General features: G+C 39.4%; 2 protein-coding genes across 12 annotated transcripts in view; one reads left to right on the forward strand and one right to left on the reverse strand.

The window, feature by feature from the left end:
* The window catches only part of LOC110990345 (DNA-dependent protein kinase catalytic subunit-like), a 70,078-nt gene extending 60,043 nt beyond the window's left edge, over positions 1-10,035 (forward strand). For all 5 annotated transcript variants that reach the window (XM_087139065.1, XM_087139066.1, XM_087139067.1 and 2 more), the window contains 11 exons: positions 2,117-2,185; positions 2,455-2,593; positions 3,353-3,420; positions 3,596-3,816; positions 4,222-4,317; positions 5,197-5,289; positions 6,129-6,200; positions 6,362-6,563; positions 6,820-7,008; positions 7,267-7,430; positions 7,998-10,035. In XM_087139065.1, coding sequence (XP_086995191.1) covers positions 2,117-2,185; positions 2,455-2,593; positions 3,353-3,420; positions 3,596-3,816; positions 4,222-4,317; positions 5,197-5,289; positions 6,129-6,200; positions 6,362-6,563; positions 6,820-7,008; positions 7,267-7,430; positions 7,998-8,202 — 1,518 coding nt within the window. In that variant the 3' untranslated portion in view covers positions 8,203-10,035. The remainder of the gene's footprint in view (positions 1-2,116; positions 2,186-2,454; positions 2,594-3,352; positions 3,421-3,595; positions 3,817-4,221; positions 4,318-5,196; positions 5,290-6,128; positions 6,201-6,361; positions 6,564-6,819; positions 7,009-7,266; positions 7,431-7,997) is intronic.
* The window catches only part of LOC110990344 (uncharacterized), a 33,420-nt gene continuing 22,413 nt past the window's right edge, over positions 9,277-20,283 (reverse strand). For 6 of the 7 annotated variants that reach the window (XM_087139082.1, XM_087139076.1, XM_087139080.1 and 3 more), the window contains 7 exons: positions 19,898-19,939; positions 19,558-19,608; positions 14,982-15,050; positions 14,701-14,775; positions 13,221-13,313; positions 12,052-12,699; positions 9,277-11,493 (listed from right to left, as the gene is read on the reverse strand). In XM_087139082.1, coding sequence (XP_086995208.1) covers positions 11,183-11,493; positions 12,052-12,699; positions 13,221-13,313; positions 14,701-14,775; positions 14,982-15,050; positions 19,558-19,608; positions 19,898-19,939 — 1,289 coding nt within the window. In that variant the 3' untranslated portion in view covers positions 9,277-11,182. The remainder of the gene's footprint in view (positions 11,494-12,051; positions 12,700-13,220; positions 13,314-14,700; positions 14,776-14,981; positions 15,051-19,557; positions 19,609-19,897; positions 19,940-20,283) is intronic. The other variant, XM_087139077.1, reaches the window with a different exon arrangement.

Below are 20,283 nucleotides of genomic sequence, written 5' to 3' on the forward strand. Positions count from 1 at the left end.
AGGTATTGTGGTTCACGTAAATCTAATATCAGGGGTCTATTTGCAAGAACAATGTGATGAATAATCACAGATGTGTGGCTGGAGGTGGGGGTATCGGGCTGTTGCAGGACGAAGTTTACTCCAATTTTGACGGGTTTGTTCATTAGGGGTCAATTCACATTAATGTGATGGAGTGTTAAGGTTTTGTGGCAGGAATAGAAGGCCCACTCAAAAAGACAACCAATGTAAATTTTGGTATGGAAACTCCAGATAAAATGTTTTGTCAAGTTTTGGGCTTGATCATACTTGTGTTTATAGATCTTCAGTGTTTTTTGTCGGGGAAAATCGAGTTGTTGCATAACAGAATAGAGCATTGTCAGTTTTTTCAACCATTAAAACAAGCAAACAAACTCGAAAAGGGAGGGGGATGTGGAATGAAATCATTTGACTCATGGTTAGGCTGCTGTTCAAAATTACGTCTCTTACATTTTGTGTTCCTTCCCAGCAAAAGGGGGACAGTGAGGGCCATGCCTTCCCTAAACAATGCCCCAAACTCTAAAGACCTTGTAACGTTCCTTCCCAGTAACTTTTTTCATGAAGATAGATTGAGTCAAAGTGAATTGTTCTCTTTCTGTTTCTCCTTTTTTGGCTCTATGAAGGGAGTAAGTTCTCTCCCCCCAACCCCTTTGCAATGCTTATACAAGACAGTCAAAGCTCACCAAAGGTTCAGATATTTCAGACAAATCTTTGCACTGGTAGAAGGTTTGTTACCCTATGTGTTTCATAAATCACTATTGGGCAGGTGATGGGGGAGGGCGGATTTAATAATAATAATAATGGTTTACAATGCATGTATGTCCAAAGAGAGAGTTTACATGTGGTTCAGAAACTTCAGATATATGTTACACTGGAAGAGGGCTGTTAGTCTTCAGAATGTTTGATAGATCTCCAAGGCTATAACACCTGTTCCAGAGTCGCTCTGAACCAGCTTAACCACTTTGTGCCGGGGCATTTTTCAACGTTGATGATGCTGAGCCGGCATGAATATCATTTTTTCCGTTTTCAAAATCCTTCAAAAATTCATCATTCCATTTAACAGTCGTTTATAGCCGCACGAAGTAATCTTTAGGCACTACTCTAAGTTGACAGGTGACCTTCATTGATGCCCGAGTATTTCAGCCAGGCCTGCAGCCTTGTAAACAGAGCCCAGATTGTGCGGTGTTATACATCTGTCTTTTGTTCAAGAACCTGGCCAGATTAGCGTGCAGCGGTGCTGTGTGGCTCATCGCTGCAGTGGTGAAGCGCTTTTGTCCCCAGTGGTAATCCGCTTGCTCTCAATGCCCCAAACCCTGGTATACGGTTTCAAAACAATGCTGGATTATCACCACTTTTGAGAGTGAAAAATGCCGGTAATGCCCAGCAGCCTGGTCTTTTGTTCGGAGTACGGTCTTTTGTTATAGGGCCCTGTTTCCTTTGTCTGAGTTCAGAGACCCCGGCCACGCATATAAACCATACGGCTCCGATTTCGGAGTCCCCGGCAGGTAGTGGTTACAAGCAAATTTTGAATTAAGTACTGTAAAAGTTTGATGTCTGAAATAATTAGGAGCGACCGGGCGTGCTAGGAGGCAAAAAATCAACTCTTGAAGATGCTCGGAACGACATCAGAGCAACTTGGTTTCAGGCATTGCTCTTTTCGTGGGCCAAACCCAGTGCATTAATTAAGTTCGTCTGTCTGAAACCAGAATTTAATTTAGCTGCCCCCGAGGCACTCTAAATTCTAATTGGTTTGGCTTGACCCTAGAACACCTGTCTGAAATGGTTGTAAGGCAGGTAATTGGGAGAGGGGAGGTTACAGAACGACTGTCTAAAACGGTTGTAAGGCAGATAATTGGGGGGGTTGCAGATCTTCCTAATACAGAGTTCACACTTGGTTTGGAAACTTCAGACAAATCTTTGTGCTGTTATGTTGGGTTTCTCCAGACCTCAATGTTAAGCTCTTTTTTAACTAGTCGCACTCACAAGTGCCACTGGACACTTTTTTCAAACAAAAAAAAAATGTACCGTAGTTTTTGAGCATGTGTATACCGTAAGTAGCTTTTATTATTTGCAGTGCTTTTTTGACTTAATTGTAATCAAGGAGTGGCAGAAGAAGTTTGAAGCTGCTTTTGGCAAAGACGGCACCAAAGTCATTGACATGCAGTTAAAGGTCAGTTTTGGATTCAACAGTTTTTTGGCTTTCATCATTCTGCAACTTGAGAAATAACCCATGGACTTGTTATTTACAAGTCATTAGAAGGAGACTGTTGTTTTTAATTCTGGTGTTTTTGTATACAATTATCCTGGAAAATTTGACATTGTCCATTCAAATAGTACAGATGAGGTTTTTAATTTTGCCATTTTAGATATGAAAGATATTTGTTTCTGGAATGTATTGACTGTAAGCCATTTTTATACATTTTATATCGACATTGACAGACATTTTCTGAGCATTATGGTAAGCTGTACAAGGAGATGGCCGCAAAGCGAAGAGATCCACCAGGCAACTTGAAGGAATATTCAACATGGTTCAGTGATTTCCAACAACTCAGCTATGATAGAGAGCTAGAAATACCAGGTGAGACTTTGAATACATCAAACATTGATTTGACTAGGTGTTGCAAGTTCCGAGTCTAAAGAAGTGGTACTCAATTTAAACCTTTTCTAAGGGATTCAAGTCTGCAATATACATGTAAATCACTCTCAATATGTGGGGGTGTAGGAAAACGTTATGTGTACATTACTCTTGGATCACAGTATGTGAATGGAAAAATGGTTACACTCTTGCCATGACCACTTGATGAAGGAATATACTTCTCGGCTGATCAGGAGAATATATAGGTCATACTCCTGTTCATGCACTAATGTGCACAGTGGCATTAACATGAGTAATGTACTCAAACATAGTCCAGATTTTTAAGTATATTCCTTGCCATACTAATTAAAACATGAGTTCTCTGATCACACTCACACATACCTCCTTTGTTGATATATAAGCTAAGCCTTGAAAAGTAGTCAACTACTCAAAAAAGAATAAACCTGGAACATAGTGGCATACTCCTGCTTTGTGGAGGTTAGAAACATCATACCCGAGATCAACATTTATATCCATAACCCCGTACTTTTGATATAATAAATTTACAAACAAGTCATGAAGAATATTATTAAGAATACACGTAGAAAAGTAAATCAAAAGAACACTAAAATCCACTGGAAAATCTGGAACACTGGAAAATCCAGTACCTTTACACTGCTTGTCTTCAAGCAGTAACTATAAGCAAGCCATCATTGTAGGGTAAGCAGTAATTTCCTCATATTGCTATCTTCTGTTCACCAGGTCAGTATGGAGGAAAATCAAAGCCCCTGCCTGAGTATCATGTCAAAATAGCTGGATTTGATGAGCAGGTATGTTGGCAATGTAATAAGGCATCTTTGCATTGATGTTTAATTGTCCCTGTCTGCAGATTATCATTTCTTTATGTAATGGTGTATGCTTGAGTAGGGGAACTTTGAGTATGTAAAGATAAAATGGTGCCGACAAGTTTGCAGATAAAAGCGTTGTTATGTAATTTTGTTACAGGTCAAAGTGTTATCTTCAATGCGCAAACCGAAGCGCATTGTGATACGTGGCAATGATGAACATGACTACTCGTTCCTTGTCAAAGGCGGGGAGGACCTTAGATTAGATCAGAGGGTGGAACAACTCTTCAGAATTATGAATAGTATCTTAGAACAAGATTCAACATGCAGCCAACAAGGCCTGCAATTGGTCACTTATGAAGTTATTCCCATGACACCAAGGTACGGGTAAAAACTTGTCTAATAAAACAAATGAAATTTGCTGATGTTCAACACTAGTTTGACCCCATTGGAACAGCTAGATTATGAGAACAAGATAATCTGGTCTTTAGTACCAATCGGTGTTCATGGGTACCGTGTATGTATGCTGATGAGCCATTCACCTTTTACTCTTGTGAATACATTGACATTGGTCATGTCTACCAGCACTGTGCAGATTTCCTTGGAGTTGTGTTGCCTCTTATACAGTATATCAGTTCGATCAGCATAATAACTGTACACATGAGCCACAGATTCCTTCACCTACATGTACATTCATGAAGATCAAAGGAAAATGATATATCAACAATAGCCTGGTCACTGCAGTCTATGAGCATGATCTTAGATTTCATTTTATTATGGTTTCAGGCTTGGTATGATTGAATGGGCTCAAAACACAACAACTTTGAAGGAATTCCTGCATTTGGCCATGACTGAGCAAGAAGGCAACGCTTACAATTCACGGTAAATTATCTTTGACTTAGTTGTAGGTTATAATTTGATGACAGAATTGTAATGATGCAGTCTGTACTACGTAACTACTGCCAAGGGAACTGATCTGAGATCAGTTCTAAAAGAGCCAATCCCCCCCCCTTCCCCAGCTCAGCCGTCAAATGCCGATATTCTGGAAACTTGGCATGCCTGTGATGGGTTGGAGTCAGTGGCCTCAAGTAAAGCAAATCATTGGGAGAAACTGTGTCAGAAAAATTGACATTTTGCAATATATATGATTGTGATTTTACACAATTTGCACAATTTGTGCCAATGTCTACAAGCAATGACTTGAAAACCTTCTGAAGGCTTGGTGCAGGGATAACATACACTGTGTCAGTCTCAGAAAAAAACATCGAAGGGGACGGATTCTCCCCCCCCCCAACTCTTTTAGGGTTATAGGGGTATTTCAGATCTTTAAGATTGCTGTTTGAAACTTGATGAGTCAAACTTAGGTGTAATATAGTTAGGTATGCTCGTTGGCTGAACTAAGGGGTCTTTACCTTAGAATAATCTCCTACAGAGTGCCTATTGCATGCATGCATCTAGCATGGAGTACTTACAAGTATTTTTCAAAACAATTGTAGAGTATTCACATGGCCATTAGGCTCTTTGTGCTAGTCGTGTTTGATTGTCATCCCAGCCTTTATAAACAGTGAGTAGGTACTTGTTCATTGGATGGAACAGCTGACTAGTGCATTGCGTGCACGTACGGAAAAGATCTGACATCCACAGTCAAAGACAGACAGTACCATGAAACCTTTCAACTTTTTTTGCATTGCCAGCTTTTTGGAGAGTTGTTTTTTTTTCCTGCAAGCTTTTTCATAACAAAGTTATTTTTTACCTTTGTAGCCATGGACCACGGTACCAACATAGTGAATGGGTGGATAAGTATGCAAAAGGGAACCAGTCTAACCATGGAGTCCGATATGGAGCAGTGTACCGGTTAGTGATGTCAGTTAAACAGTTAGTTAACATCTAACCCAATTACTCCATCTTTAAGGTTTTCAAAGAGCTGTTTTTGTTTTTGTGAGACATAAGTCACTTCAGTGATCATGTAGAGAGCCAATGTGCATGATGTACCAATGTCGTATTTCTGTAATGTGTTCCTACTGTCTGTTGTACCATAAAGTAACCATACTTTAAATGTTTACATGGTAAATGGATAAACCAAGGTATTCCAGTTGTACTATGATTGTACTGTGCTTGCCAACTCTTCCAGTTTTATAATCAGAACCATTCAAATGTTTCAGTTTCTAAAGGCCTAAAAATAAGAATGTTGTGGTTTAAGAAAGAAAATCCCAAATCAGAAAAATGTCTCACACAGAGCATATCATCTGGGAAGTTTGTTCGTTCTCAACAAATGTAGATTCCTCGAGTATGGGTGGTCTTGAATATTAAACAATAGTGAACAACAATACATGTACATGTACTCCTTGGGACTAAGTGAAATCACTGTCACATGTAAAAACACACCAACACGTGATTTGATACAAACACCCAATGACTGCTCTGGCTATCATTACACATGTCCAGTTTCTTGGCCAGTCACTGAAAACACATCTGTTGGCATTTTTGTGTTTTCACTGTCTGGTTCGTTGACAAAGAGATCCTGTTTCTATCATGTGTACATTAGCAGCAATGAGACAACAGTTTGCGTTCTATTTCCTGAGTTTGCCATGTTTAGAGGTGTGTTGTAATATGATTCTCCTATGTCGCTATAAAATGAACTGTGCTTATCATGCATTTACCATGTGATTTTGATTGGGAGTTTTTTATCTCAGGCATGCCAACTACACGGATACAGTAAAGTGTTTCAGAAGTTGGGAGGCTCTTGTCCCATGGGATCTAATGAGGTAGGAAATGCCAAGGTATCCTACAGGAAATATGAGAATTGTATGTTGTGATGTTACTGTTGAACTAATCCATGCAACGGCTACATACAGTTACATTGTTTTGCAACATTTTCATTCAGGATTACTGTGTCTACTGCAATAGGTTTCTGTTTTTCTTGCAGACGTGCCTTCATACAGCTGAGTGCCTCCCCTGAAGCTTTTTTGACCTTGAGGTCACACTTTGCACGTAGCCATGCTGTTATCTGTATCTGTCAGTACATCTTGGGTATTGGCGATCGCCACTTGTCCAATTTTCTGATTAGCCTCAAGACAGGTGGCATGATCGGTATTGATTTTGGTCATGCTTTTGGCTCAGCCACCCAGGTTTGTAAATTTCCATCATAAAATACTTCCAAGACCTCATTTTTCTTATCGCGCTTACTTTTAACTTGTAATGTGTTAATATTTCTGCTTAGAACAGCTCCTGCTAAAGCAATCTATTGCTCAAATTTGTAATTTTTTTCTTGAATTCCACCCAACTCATCCCCCATGTTTAATACATGGATATTAAGTTCATTTGCCATCTTCAAACTGACTGTTTTTAGTCTGTTTTTGGTGTCTGTGTATAATTTGATCACAGTTTCTGCCAGTACCTGAGTTGATGCCTTTCCGGTTGACTCGTCAGATAGTCAATCTTATGCTACCTTTCAAGAAAGAAGGGATTCTTCAAAGTAGCATGGTGCATACCTTAAGAGCACTGAGACAGAATCATGAGCTACTCATAAATACTATGGATGTCTTCATCAAGGAACCATCACTGGATTGGAAGGTATATCATTCAGGATAGGATGAGTCTTTCCGTGTTTATGTAAGGGCTTGGTGATTGAGAGCTTTATATATATATGTACTTTGACAGTTTCTGTCTTTTGACTCCTGTAAGTTAATAGTTGAGATCAGTTGCGAGTTGTCAATAGCCATGAGGTTTTTTCATTGCCATTTCTTCTGTCTGTGATTTCTAATAATTTTTAGTGGGTTTTTGTTTTCATTACATCACATGTTTATGAGTATTCTGTTGGTTTAATGTCAGACCAATGCTAGCAAGCAGGCTAAAGCTCAGAAGGATGCTGGCCGTGTGCTTGAAGGACAGAGCGATCCTGATGGAAACAGCCTCGATGAATCATGGTATCCAAGAGAGAAAGTTAACTTTGCTCAGAAGAAACTAGAAGGAGCTAATCCATCTGATATCACTCAGTAAGTTGAAAGTCAAGATACAACTCTAAGAACAGTTGACACCTCCATGGTATCCAGTCTATGTATATGCCTGTATGAGCTGGCCTCCAAGAAATCCAGTCCATGTATAGGCCTGTATGACCTGGCCTCCTCGAAATCCAGTCCATGTATATGCTTGTATGAGCTGACCTCAAAGAAATCCAGTCCATGTATAGGCCTGTATGAGCTGGCCTCCAAGAAATCCAGTCCATGTATAGGCCTGTATGAGCTGGCCTCCAAGAAATCCAGTCCATGTATTTGCTTGTATGAGCTGGCCTCAAAGAAATCCAGTCCATGTATAGGCCTGTATGAGCTGGCCTCCAAGAAATCTAGTACATACATATGCCTGTATGAGTTGGGGTATTTCTATCATAATTGAGCATTTTAATCAACAAAGGAAACAAAGCAGTTACTTTCTTAGTACACAGACTAGTAGAGAAAAGTGCTTGCATCCACATTATATATACATTTGAATGTTTTATGTAAAACTAGTGTTATTACTGTGGAAAGTACTTTAAAAATTAATTTAAGAATGTCTTTTTTCTTTAGACGGGAGCTGGCCCTTGGCCATAGCAGAAACCCAGCATTCTCTGCCATTAAAGAAGTTGTGAAAGGTGATCGCAGACAAAACATCCGTGCTTCATCTCCTAAATGTGGTCTGAGTGTAGAGACACAGGTGGAATGCCTAATTGATCAAGCTACTGATCCTAACGTACTTGGTCGTGTGTATGCTGGTTGGGAAGCTTGGATGTGATCAAGTGAGAAACCTGAATAGGCTTCTTAAAGTAGGTGATGCAGTCATTGGGGGCATCAGGTCAGAAAATTGTCAGAGGAAGAATTGACCTAGTAAGTATCCCTGAGAGGGAACACTACCAGTAAACTGTTAAGATCATTCAAGAGAAACTTTGAATGACTAATGATCTTTACATTTAGGCTTTATTATAAGAAATTCCACTTGGGTGGGAGACCTCCCAGTTATTATTAGAGATAATTTCATTACATGTAGGGAGAATTCCAGATATGAACCTGTTCATTACAGGTCAGTATTCAGACGTATATATGTACATCTGATATAGCTTTTTAATTAAATAATAAATTTGTCATAATTTTGGATGAAAGCAGGTACAGTTGGATGATTTCAGATTGTGTAGTTATTGGTTCTTTGCTGTTAGAACTACGTGAGCAAGCTATTCAAGTGATTATAAATTACAGTAATTAGCCATTGTTTAGTGTTCAAGAAAGAAAACTTCTTTGATGTAGGAAAACATTTCATCAGAACAAGTTCTTTAGTAAGAATTACAAGAATCAATTGTTACTTTCCTTACATGTTACTGCTTGAACTATATAATTCTCCTTCAAATTCTGGGACATGTTGGTACATGATGTATATCTTCTTTTGTTTTTTTCAATTTGAAATACATGAGTAACTACTCTAGGAAACTATTCAAAAGATTTGGAAGTCAAGTGTAAGAATGTAATCACTTGATGTACAAATGTACAATGTACGTGTAATTAGAAACTTTATATTCAAGAAAGAAGGAAACTTTTTCATCAAAACAAATTCAACAATAAAAGAACTAATTCTAACATTCCTTACACATGATTGCTTGAACATTTTAGTTTTCCTTCAAACTCTGGTACAGTTGTATCTTCCGTACTTCAATTTAAAAGGATGAGATATATTACATTTTAACGTACCAACTTCAATGTGCCTACTCTGTGTTTTTGGTTATTTCCCACAAAGCACATGTATGATACCAGCATTTCAAACCAGTCACTTTATTTAGTTTCCGAAGGTAAAATATCCACAGCTCTATAACTAGCAGTGTTTATAGTGGTATCATATTTTTATTAGCATTTATGATCACAAGATACATGTACTTGACTGCCCTGTAAAGCATAGTCCCTTGTACAAATTTGCCACATACAGTACATGTACAATCAAAACATGAATGATAAAAATTTTAATCTTAGAATTAATGATCTGTCAGAATCATTGGTTCCAACTTGAAGATGTTTTGAGTTTTGGTTCTAGTTACACATACCGTTTGTCTTTGCCAGATATTTTCTCAATGGCTAATGTTATGATTTAATGACTGCTGTTACCTTTAACAAACAGATCAGAGATTTTCGATGATACAAATTGACGAAATCCATTTACGTAACAGGCTGAAATGTTTATTTTAATCAAATCAAATACCTTCAGAAACAAACTAGATAGCTGTAATGCATCAACTCTTTTTCATCTACATGTAGTTTTAATATTGCTGCTGTTCATATTTTCTTTTGGTTACAGACATTTTACATTTAGAGAAGTATAGTTCTGGAAATGATTGAAAGGCAGTCATAGTAAAAGTAATCGGAAAAAGATTCTTTACAAATCCACTTGTGAGAGAATCAATGACTTGCCTTTGAGAAATGGGAGTGAAATAAAGGGCTGTGTAAGCATCTTCAAAATATTTATCTATTTGCATTGTTAAAATTGATTCCCCGGCAGAGATGCACATTTACCAATTTTGCAAGACATCAGTGAGTCCTGCATGTACAATGTACCTATCTAATAAAACCATTGATTCATTTGCTTGAATTTGTGTTTCTTTATCAGTTTGTCAAACATGATGTGCTGGTCTTGACAGTACTGTGCAGACCTCGTTAGATTTGATGTACGTATGTTAGTACAAGCATTAAAAAATTCTACCAAAAGAGTTTTAATCAAAATACGGCTGCCCTCCTCAATTTTTCCATTGACTTTGACATGCATTTATTCTTGGGGAAATGAGCAAAAGACCTCTGCAACTAAATGTTTATGTACAAGGTAATTTGATGTAAACAACACTTGATCATTTGATTGCAAATTCGAAATTTGGTACTTTTAACTTATCATAGAGGTATTTGAGTCTCATGGCAAAGTACCGTACAACCAGCAATACACATCCTTGTACATTCAGCTGTATTTCACCTACTTTAACTAAAAAACATGTATTGGTATTTGTATTTACAATGTATATTCTTCACGGAGATGACCCGAAGTATCTGTTTTCAGCAAAGTACACAAGGGAAATTATATAGCTGGCAATTCCATATATACATGTACATGAAAATGTGATTTTTTAAGGACAGATCTGACTAAACATTAATTAATTAAATACATGCATAATACTAAGAATAACCTGGATATAAAACTACATGTATGTACATGTACCTGACTAACACCTACAGTATCTAACCCTATTTCAACAACATAAGCAGTACATATATGTACTAAACTGAACACGTAGTCCAGCAGACAAAGATTTGATTGCTGTAGTCTATACGTGTAAGCAAAAATGGCAGCTATCTACAGTAAATTAACCAATCCATGAAACCCCGCCTGTTGTATACAGACAACTCAGATTCGTGTCAGGCATGTAAGCATACAAGTCTAACACCCTGCTGGAATCCAGTGTAGTGTTAGGGGATTACGTGTCGGTAACACGGGGAGACTTACTGGAGCACTTGTGCTTACAAAATATACATGATAATGTATTTACTTCAAAATACTTGTCATGATACAATGTTTAAAACAAAAAGAGAAAATATATAAAGTACCTGTACATAAAATGATTAATTTATAGTAAAAAGTGATAAAAGAATATAGAAAATAGGAATCTGCAGTGTTCAAATAAATAGTAAAATTGACAAGGTCTTCAAAGCAGTGCTTGGAGCTCCATGCATCCAAGGTGACATCCAACAGCTTACACATCTACATGTAGCAGAAATCCGTATACGTTGGAACCAACATCTGCATCCTGACATTTTTTGACAAGCACACCAACTGTGGCATTTCTATATACTCTGTTTTTCCACTTGAGAAGCATGTAATATGCTTGTGTCCATACACTGAAGGGATTTTCAACTTTCAGTCTGTAGATATCGGCTTCTGACAGACCTAACACATTTGCCAATCGTTCCCATGGTGCAAGGCCATTTGCAAGCTTCTGCAGATGTTCTGTTGTAACGATCAAGTTGGGATTTCGAGGTTTAGGAGTAAAGGCAGATGAAGAATCTTGTGTTTGAAAAAATAACAGAAACATAAGAAAGATTTCAAAATCTCATGAATAATAATTTGAAGAATTATAGGCACTGCCAAAAACAACCACCTCTGAAATAATGAAAAGATGCATTTGAGTTAACCTTAGTTTCAATTTTTGTTTGGTTCTTAATGGTACTTGTGTTCCTTTTGCTGATAGGGTAAAGTGAATTTCTTATATTCATGAGCTAAGCTGTGATGTCATTCCAGGGAGAAAATCTCAGTGTTGTGTTAATTTTGCACAAACTGTCTACTGGAATTTTCATATTTTGCTGTTTTAAATTTCCATTTCTACAATTCACTGTTGCATAAAATTGTACATGCAAATAAATCAACAAACAAGCCTGTCTCAGAAATATTTTCAATAAAAGTTTTGCTTCATTATTTCAACTGAGAAACTCACGAACCATCAGATTACCGTATGTTTGACTATCATTCTAAGTATATTGTTTCACAATTAAACATCACATCTTTCATGAAACACAGTAGTTTTCTATTTGAGGAGATTTACCACAAGCTTGAAATTAATTTTACCTGTTATATCACCCATCACATTGCAAGGTTGACTGGTATGAGGTTCCGTCCTATGCGGGACAGGTTGCTGGGTCTCGGAAACCAACTCACTGGATACTGGTTGCACCGTAGCTGCAGCACTGCCAGGTGGCTGGTGTAATACTTGCTGAGAATCTGCAATGTCTATTGAATCATGGCTTACAGAGAAATGCCCCTCTGTTGTTACAGTGGAACTGACAGGTGTTTGGTGGCCTGTTTGGCTAGCAGATGACTGACCTTCTGTAGTAGTGGTACTGGAAGGTGGATGGGGACATGTGAGCTGAGATTCTCCATTTTCTACTGAATCCTGAATTGTGGATGGCTGCTCCTCTCTAGTTACTGTAGAAGTGAGAGGTTGCTGGTTTACTATTTGGCTTGTGGATGATGACTGCACCTCTGTAGTTGCTGAAGTACTGACAGGTGGCTGTTGTGCTGTCTGAATAATGGAGGACAGCTGTGCCTCTGTAACTGCTGCAGCACCAACAGGTGGCTGTTGTGCTGTTTGACCGGCTGATGATGACTGCACCTCTGTAGTTGCTGAAGTACTGACAGGTGGCTGTTGTGCTGTTTGGCTTAGGGATGACTGTCCTGGTAAAATATCAGCTGGAGGGGCAGTGGGTTCAGCATTTCCTAAGTAGAAGGGATAAAGAAAACAAAACATAAACCCTGACCATTTCAATCCACCAAGCATGATTTCAATGGTCCTTGGGGGCAGGGTTAATGTTACTTTCACTTTTTAAATATACTTTATAATATACTTGATAAAACATAGAAATAAATGTTACCAGCCCCTCATTTCCTTTACCAGCCTCTCATTTCCTGAGTAAATGTATTTTATGCTAAAATGTGCTTTGAATTATGTATTTTGCCTTATTTGAACAATGTACATCAAATTCTCTCAAAATCATATCAGAATTGAGGCCCCCCAACTTTTTTAGGTATACTTGTGACTTTTGGAAGATAGAGGGCGCTTTTCATCTTGTCTCATTGACATGTCATTAAAAGTAAATGAGCAAAGTTTCTGTGAAACAATAAAGGTCCAAAGAAAATCTTCCTTTTTCATCTCGCAGCTCTAAACCTGGAACATAAAGTTCACAAAGATTAAGTAGTTTGGAAGATTTTTGAAACAAAAAGTATAGTTTAATTTTTACTTGTATGAATTTCTGCAGCAGTAGTAATGGAGTTGGTGGTTTCAGCCAGAGTTGGCTCTGCAGATGTTGTGGGTGGGCTCACAGATTCAGTATCTGTCATTGAAGAAAATATAGAATTACTAGGGCTTTCAATCAATCATGAGCAAAGTTGTGTTTTCATTGGAGTTTTCCTTCCATGCCCCGATAGAAACTTCCTGAAAACATTCCTTTACTGAAATTGTCTGTGCATTCTCCGACTTGAACAATTCTCAAGTTAAACAAATGGGGTACGGTAGTTTACCCATTTCAGACATGCTTCTCTTTCTTTGCAAACAATAGCAACCTACATGTATAAGCTACATACACCATGCTGCTGGAATGGTTATACATTGTGACTAAAATTTCTTTATGTACTAAAAAGACTTTGCCCTTACAGTGACGTACTAGACCTGCATACTAGTGCAGACATCTTAACCACTCCATCATCAAGCTTGCCAAAGTTGGCTGGTCGGTGCAAGTCAGATGTAACAAAGGGTACCGCAAACTATTTCAAGCTTTGCATGTATATTGCATCAGGGAGATGTTAACATCTCCCCGATGCAATATATGATGATGAATATATGATGATCCTTGTTATTCACAAGTGAATTTGTGAATTTGTCCATAAGCTCTTATGCAAACACTGCGTATACAGTGTTATGAGTATACATGCACACATCAGTATATACGTCAGTGAAAGGGCAAAACAATTAGAATTAACAACTCCCCGAAGCAAAGTACGTCTAAAAGGACTTGTTCTCCAATCACATTATTCACAGTTATGATTAACTTTGCAACAGTATTAATATTATAAAAAAAAAACAACTCCCTTGATAGAAATGATATGCAAACTGTACCATAAACAGTCAGTGTGTGCACATAGTCTCACAAGGTATTTTACACTGCAGTTTAACAGTGTAACGTTGTTCAACTTGATTTAATCATGGGTCCTATAAAGTGACTGTGTCTCTAAAGAAATCTTCGATGGGAGCTTCCAACCTGTTAGGTTACCCAAAGCATGATGTTAAACTATAGGATGTCTCCGAGTGTTCTATGTGGACTTGAATGTAATTTTAAAAAACCTTCTGTCCAGCCATGGCAATTTCACCCCACAATTGATAAATAAAAGCTTGCACTGTGGGATGCTTTAAGTGCATTAATGCTACATTTGAACTATTTCTTATATCTACATTTTAGACATAAACAAACAAAAAACAGGAAACGTCTACCTCTATAAAATTGTTCCCAACTGATTTTCCAAATTCAACTTACTAAACACAGTCTAGATATGTGTAATGAATTTACAGTTCAAATTATGTATTCCATGGGATCTATTTCTCAGAACTAACAATGTCCTTTCTGGAACAATTTTCAGCTCTCTTTTGCCAAGAAGATATGTACATGCATGAGAGAGAAAACAAAATGAAGGTATCCTGTGTACTTAGATCAACAGAACACTTACCACTAGAAGCAGTCAGTTGCTGGTTACTGGTTCCATGTGAAGCAGGTGGTTGATTGATCATCACATGATCTCCTCCTGGTTCACGTCATCCCATAAAACCAAGATACATGTACATGTATTCAGATAAACTATGGCTTGCTAAATACCTTTATTGAGTGTTTTAATAATAACCCTTTAAAATTGCAAAGAGGGACAAAAAAGGTTGACATAAGTACAGTGTGTGGAGCCCAGTATTTGAATTTACCATTCCCCAAGTTTAAACTAACTGGCAAGCATCTAACCTTGTGTTGTTGGTCCAGTGTTATCATGACTTCCATTAGTTGGCACAGGTGCATAACGACAGCTACAGCCTATAGATAAAGGTATGAACATTCACAGAATAAACAGAAGTACTAAGATGACCGCACATCATTATACTTTGGTGGTCACATGTACACTATTCATGCTGCGTGAACTACTGTTGAATGGAATCAAATTACATCATGACTGCCCTCAAGGCTTCAGAAATTTACCCTCACTTCATTCAACAAAGTTATGTGAACCATGCGTATGATGCAATTATGCTCCCAAATATTAAGGTGCTGGTGTTGATAAGACTGAGTATGCAGCAAGACTCAAATTGCAGACTTAAAATTAAATGTAATGTGTTTCAAAGCAAGACTAAATTGCCCAAATTTTACCGTAATTAATACTTGAACACTTAAGTTTTAACATCTCATTGACTTTACATTTTATTCAAAGGAACAGAATAGCAGGTTAAAATACTACATGTACAATTACATGTAACTAACTACAGTAAACTCTGACTAAGTCGGCATCGCGTAACTCGTCGTATCATCTAAGTTGGCCTTTTGACAAAAGTCCCAATTGTCTATAATGCATTTCCATCGAAAATTTCATTTTTAAGTCGGCATTTACAAGTCTTTATTTCATATAAGTTGGCATGCTTTTCTCGGTCCCTTTCCACAAAAAAACCACAAAAATTCCTTTCTGTAAGTCGGCATTAAAAAAAGCGTGCTTCGGTATCAGTTTCCTTCACCACGGTTGCCGAGAAGTGACAAGTCCCACACTGCTTGACTGATGTCTGTTTATTAGCAGCACAGGCCGTGGTTGATAATCGGCCATCATGAGTACATCAATACCAGTAACCCCTCTAGTACTACACGCATGAGCTACATGTTTGTATGTTTTGGGGGTCGACTTATTGAATGAACTTAACCAATGCGTGTGCAAATGAGTGTATGTTTTCTGTACCGTAGATTATTGCGTACATGTACATACTGCACTGTCGAATCATGATGTGATATTCAAATGGCTTGCTATCCTTGCCTCGTCCTTAGGGGCACATGATCAATTGTCGAATTTGCAGCCCGTGAGAACAATAATCGAGAATGAATTTGCTGGGATCGACCATGGAGGTAGAAATAAACCAGGGTAAATCAAAGCCTTTGAATTGGTGCAAGGAATCATAATGTACATAGGCAATACATGTGTACGTGTAAGTCAGCAAAATCAGGACGTACAGCACAATTCGGCATTCGCGTAAGTCGTCATAATTTCTTGAGTTCCGGGAGTGCCGACTTAGCCAGAGTTTACTGTACTACTATAGTAAATCTACATTTTACTGATACAGTTTGTGCATTTTAACTGTAATATCTTCTATGCCATTAGGAATTATTAGAGCGAGACTGATGGGGAAAGAGGTTGGCGACTGCATTAGCATCCCTAGCATTGTTTAAGTTGGAGTACTAAACACCAGCCTCCTAAAATGACCAGACATGAATGCATATCCCAAAATCCAGTATCTTTTTAAAAAGTAAAAACTTATCAGCTGCCTTCGCGAGATATATGAGACTTGTACATGTAGGTTTACATGGTGGACATGAACAAATTATAAAAGTTTGGCATAAAATTATGGAGGTGAATCTCTGTGAGTTGTGTGCTTCAAAGAAGAACCATTTACTGGGAAATAGTAGATAATGCTGAGGATGCCATTTTGCATTGCTGTCCAAATCTTGTCTTACAATCTCATCACAACTCTAGTTACCCCTTCCTACCCCCACAGCACTGGTTACCCCTTCCTACCCCCACAGCACCGGTTACCCCTTCGTACCTCCACAGCACTGGATACAGCTTCCTACCTCCACAGCACTGGTTACCCCGTCCTACCCCCACAGCACCGGTTACCCCTTCCTACCCCCACAGCACTGAATACCCCTTCCTACCCCCACAGCATCGGGTACTATGGAATTCCATATCTGCCGTCGTGCGTCGCCCGTCGTGCGTCGTCCGTCGCCCGTCGTGCGTCACCCGTCATGCGTCGCCCGTCATGCGTCACCCGTCGTGCGTCGCCCGTCGTGCGTCGTCCATTGTGCGTCGCCCGTCATGCATCGCCTGTGTTTTTTTTTTGTCACAATTGCGCAGTGGTATTTTAACTTTGACCCTTGATCGTTTCACATGTACATGTCCTTGTTCGATCGATCCACCATGCCTGACTCTCATTTTAGCAATAGAACTAGAAGATGTTCATGTAGATGTGGAGTTGCGCCAAACTCCAATTGAAAGAAGAAATAATATCCTGACATCGGCTAAGTAACGTGTATATGAAATAACACGATTTTGGTTACATAAATATATCAACGAAATAGACTTTTGTTACGGTAGATTGTTTTTCTCGATAACTTAATTACTCTAGACGTAACTTTACTCGTTAACAGCCAGACTTTAGGTCTATAGCCTATGTGATATTTCTGTCTGTCCCTACACAATATCCCACAGAACGGAATGTAAATAATAGATTATTTACAATGTTTGATTCCCAATAGTTTTCCTAAGAGACGAAATGATTCAACATTATTTTGAGGGCGGGTATACCTATGATGAAATCTGCTGTATACTCCAAATTAGACATGACTTTAGTTGCAGGTTGGCTCACAGAAGTCTTTTAAACAGTAACGCTACTTGTTAGCCCCATAAATAATGCTGATGTGCTGGACCTGTTCTCATTGGTCTATCCACCATGGCATACACACCCACAAAAACCAACACGTCATATTTTCTGAAACTTAAACCAAGTGGTACTTGCCCCTTAACAATACATTTAATAAACAGTTTGTTATCCACAGCACGTCTAGTATTTCTGGATTTCAAGGTGAAATTGAGAGGACAAGATAGAATAGCTGTATCGGTAGGCAGATTTCTTCCTGGAATTTGATGAAAACAAGTCGGCACATTTTTAAAATGCAAATTAGAATAACACTGTGGATAAGTTGGCCGGAACATTTTTGCTGAAAATGTTTTTCCCCCAAAAACACTTGGTTGAACTCTCAGAGAGGCGATATTTTCTTGTCAAGGGGCAGGGGTAGTCTAGCATTATTGGAATTAATTATGTGACTAGTATATGCTTTGCAGGTGGGATTTGTACTTGCCTTATTCCGAAAAGATCTTTAGAAGTGAATGGAATCATCATATTGTCATTTGTTAAACAACGGCTTTTGCAGGTCCTATGCAACACATTTGATGGGCGACACACGACGGGCGACGCGCGACGGGCGACGCGTGACGGGCGACGGACGACGGGCGACGGGCGACGCACGGCGGACGACGCATGACGGACGACGCACGACGGACGACGCACGACGGAAAATGGCATGTTTGGAACTGGTAAATGGCAGAATTGGGACACAACAAAAAGCAAAATGCGACGGACGACGGGCAACGGCAGATATGGAATTCCATACGGTACCCCTTCCTACCCCCACAGCACTGGTTACCCCTTCCTATCCCCACAGCACTGGATACCCCTTCCTACCCCCACGGCACTGGATACCCCTTCCTACCCCCACGGCACTGGATACCCCTTCCTACCCCCACAGCACTGGATACAGCTTCCTACCTCCACAGCACTGTATACCCCTTCCGACCCCCACAGCACCGGTTACCCTTTCCTACCTCCACAGTACCAGGTAACCCCTTCCTACCCCCACAGCACTGGTTACCCCTTCGTACCTCCACAGCACTGGATACCCCTTCCTACCCCCACAGCACCGGTTACCCCTTCCTACCTCCACAGAACCGGTTACCCCTTCGTACCTCCACAGCACTGTATACCCCTTCCTACCCCCACAGCAGCGGTTACCCCTTCCTACCTCCACAGAACCGGTTACCCCTTCGTACCTCCACAGCACTGTATACCCCTTCCTACCCCCACAGCACCGGTTACCCCTTCCTACCTCCACAGCACCGGGTACCCCTTCCTACCCCCAAAGCACTGGTTATCCCTCTCCTACCCCCACAGCACTGGTTACCCCTTCCTACCCCCACAGCACTGCTTACCCCTTCCTATCCCCACAGCACTGGTTACCCCTTCCTACCCTCACAGCACTGCTTACCCCTTCCTACCTCCACAGAACCGGTTACCCCTTCGTACCTCCACAGCACTGTATACCCCTTCCTACCCCCACAGCACCGGTTACCCCTTCCTACCTCCACAGAACCGGTTACCCCTTCGTACCTCCACAGCACTGTATACCCCTTCCTACCCCCACAGCACCGGTTACCCCTTCCTACCTCCACATCACCGGGTACCCCTTCCTACCCCCACAGCACTGGTTACCCCGTCCTACCCCCACAGCACCAGTTACCCCTTCCTACCCCCACCGCACTGCTTACCCCTTCCTACCCCCACAGAACACAGATTATAGTTCAACACCTCATAATATAACATGTGTATCTAATGTCTTTACTTGCACTGAATTAAACTATGACCGTTTCTACAACCCTGAGCCACAACTACTTGAGCAGCGATCAATCTGCTGCTGTTGCATCAGTTATTGATAAAAAATGATCAATACTTACAACTGCATGTAATAGCACCACACACATTTAAGGTCCATTTGGAAATCTTGACTGAAAAAAAAATAAAGAAGCAGTAGCAGTCAGACCAAATTTATCGATATTACACGTATGTGAAATTTTAAATTTGTGAAAAATACGAAACAAATGAGCCTTATCCAGTTATATTTAGACCTATATTACATATTGTACATATACATACAACTCTCTGATTATGCACCAACCTTTTATATAAGAGTAAGGACATTTAACAATTATGCTTAAGGTCTTGCTTAGAAACAAAGTTGCTGAAAAGTGCTTTCTGAATGTAAAATACGAAAAAGAAAATTTAGCAAAATGTCACCTTTAGTGCTTGGAATAGATGAGTCAGGGGAACCTGTAAAATCAGAGATGAAAGTGACAAAATTATTTGTATTACTGAGTTTGTGGGTGTATGAAAAGAATGATCACTGTTACAGATTTTACCATGATTTCTGGAAATAAAGCTTATCAATGACACACCTTGGATGGATTTTTCTGATCAAGGATATCTTACTGACATCCATTGTATTAGAACCACCTGGTGTGTACATGTACATTGCAAACACTGCCTTAGAAAAATTTCTGAAATTAACAAATGATCGTTAGCTCTCCCTGTCCTTTTGAATGGTTATATTTGGAAGCGAACTGACTTATTTTGTGCAGTTGCTAAGCTTTTCCTTCAGTGAAAATCCAGTGGACTGAAAAGGG

This window comes from Acanthaster planci, linkage group LG07 (assembly GCF_054643075.1).
Source record: "Acanthaster planci isolate LZ-2023a linkage group LG07, COTS_SCS, whole genome shotgun sequence".
Lineage (NCBI taxonomy): Eukaryota > Metazoa > Echinodermata > Asteroidea > Valvatida > Acanthasteridae > Acanthaster > Acanthaster planci.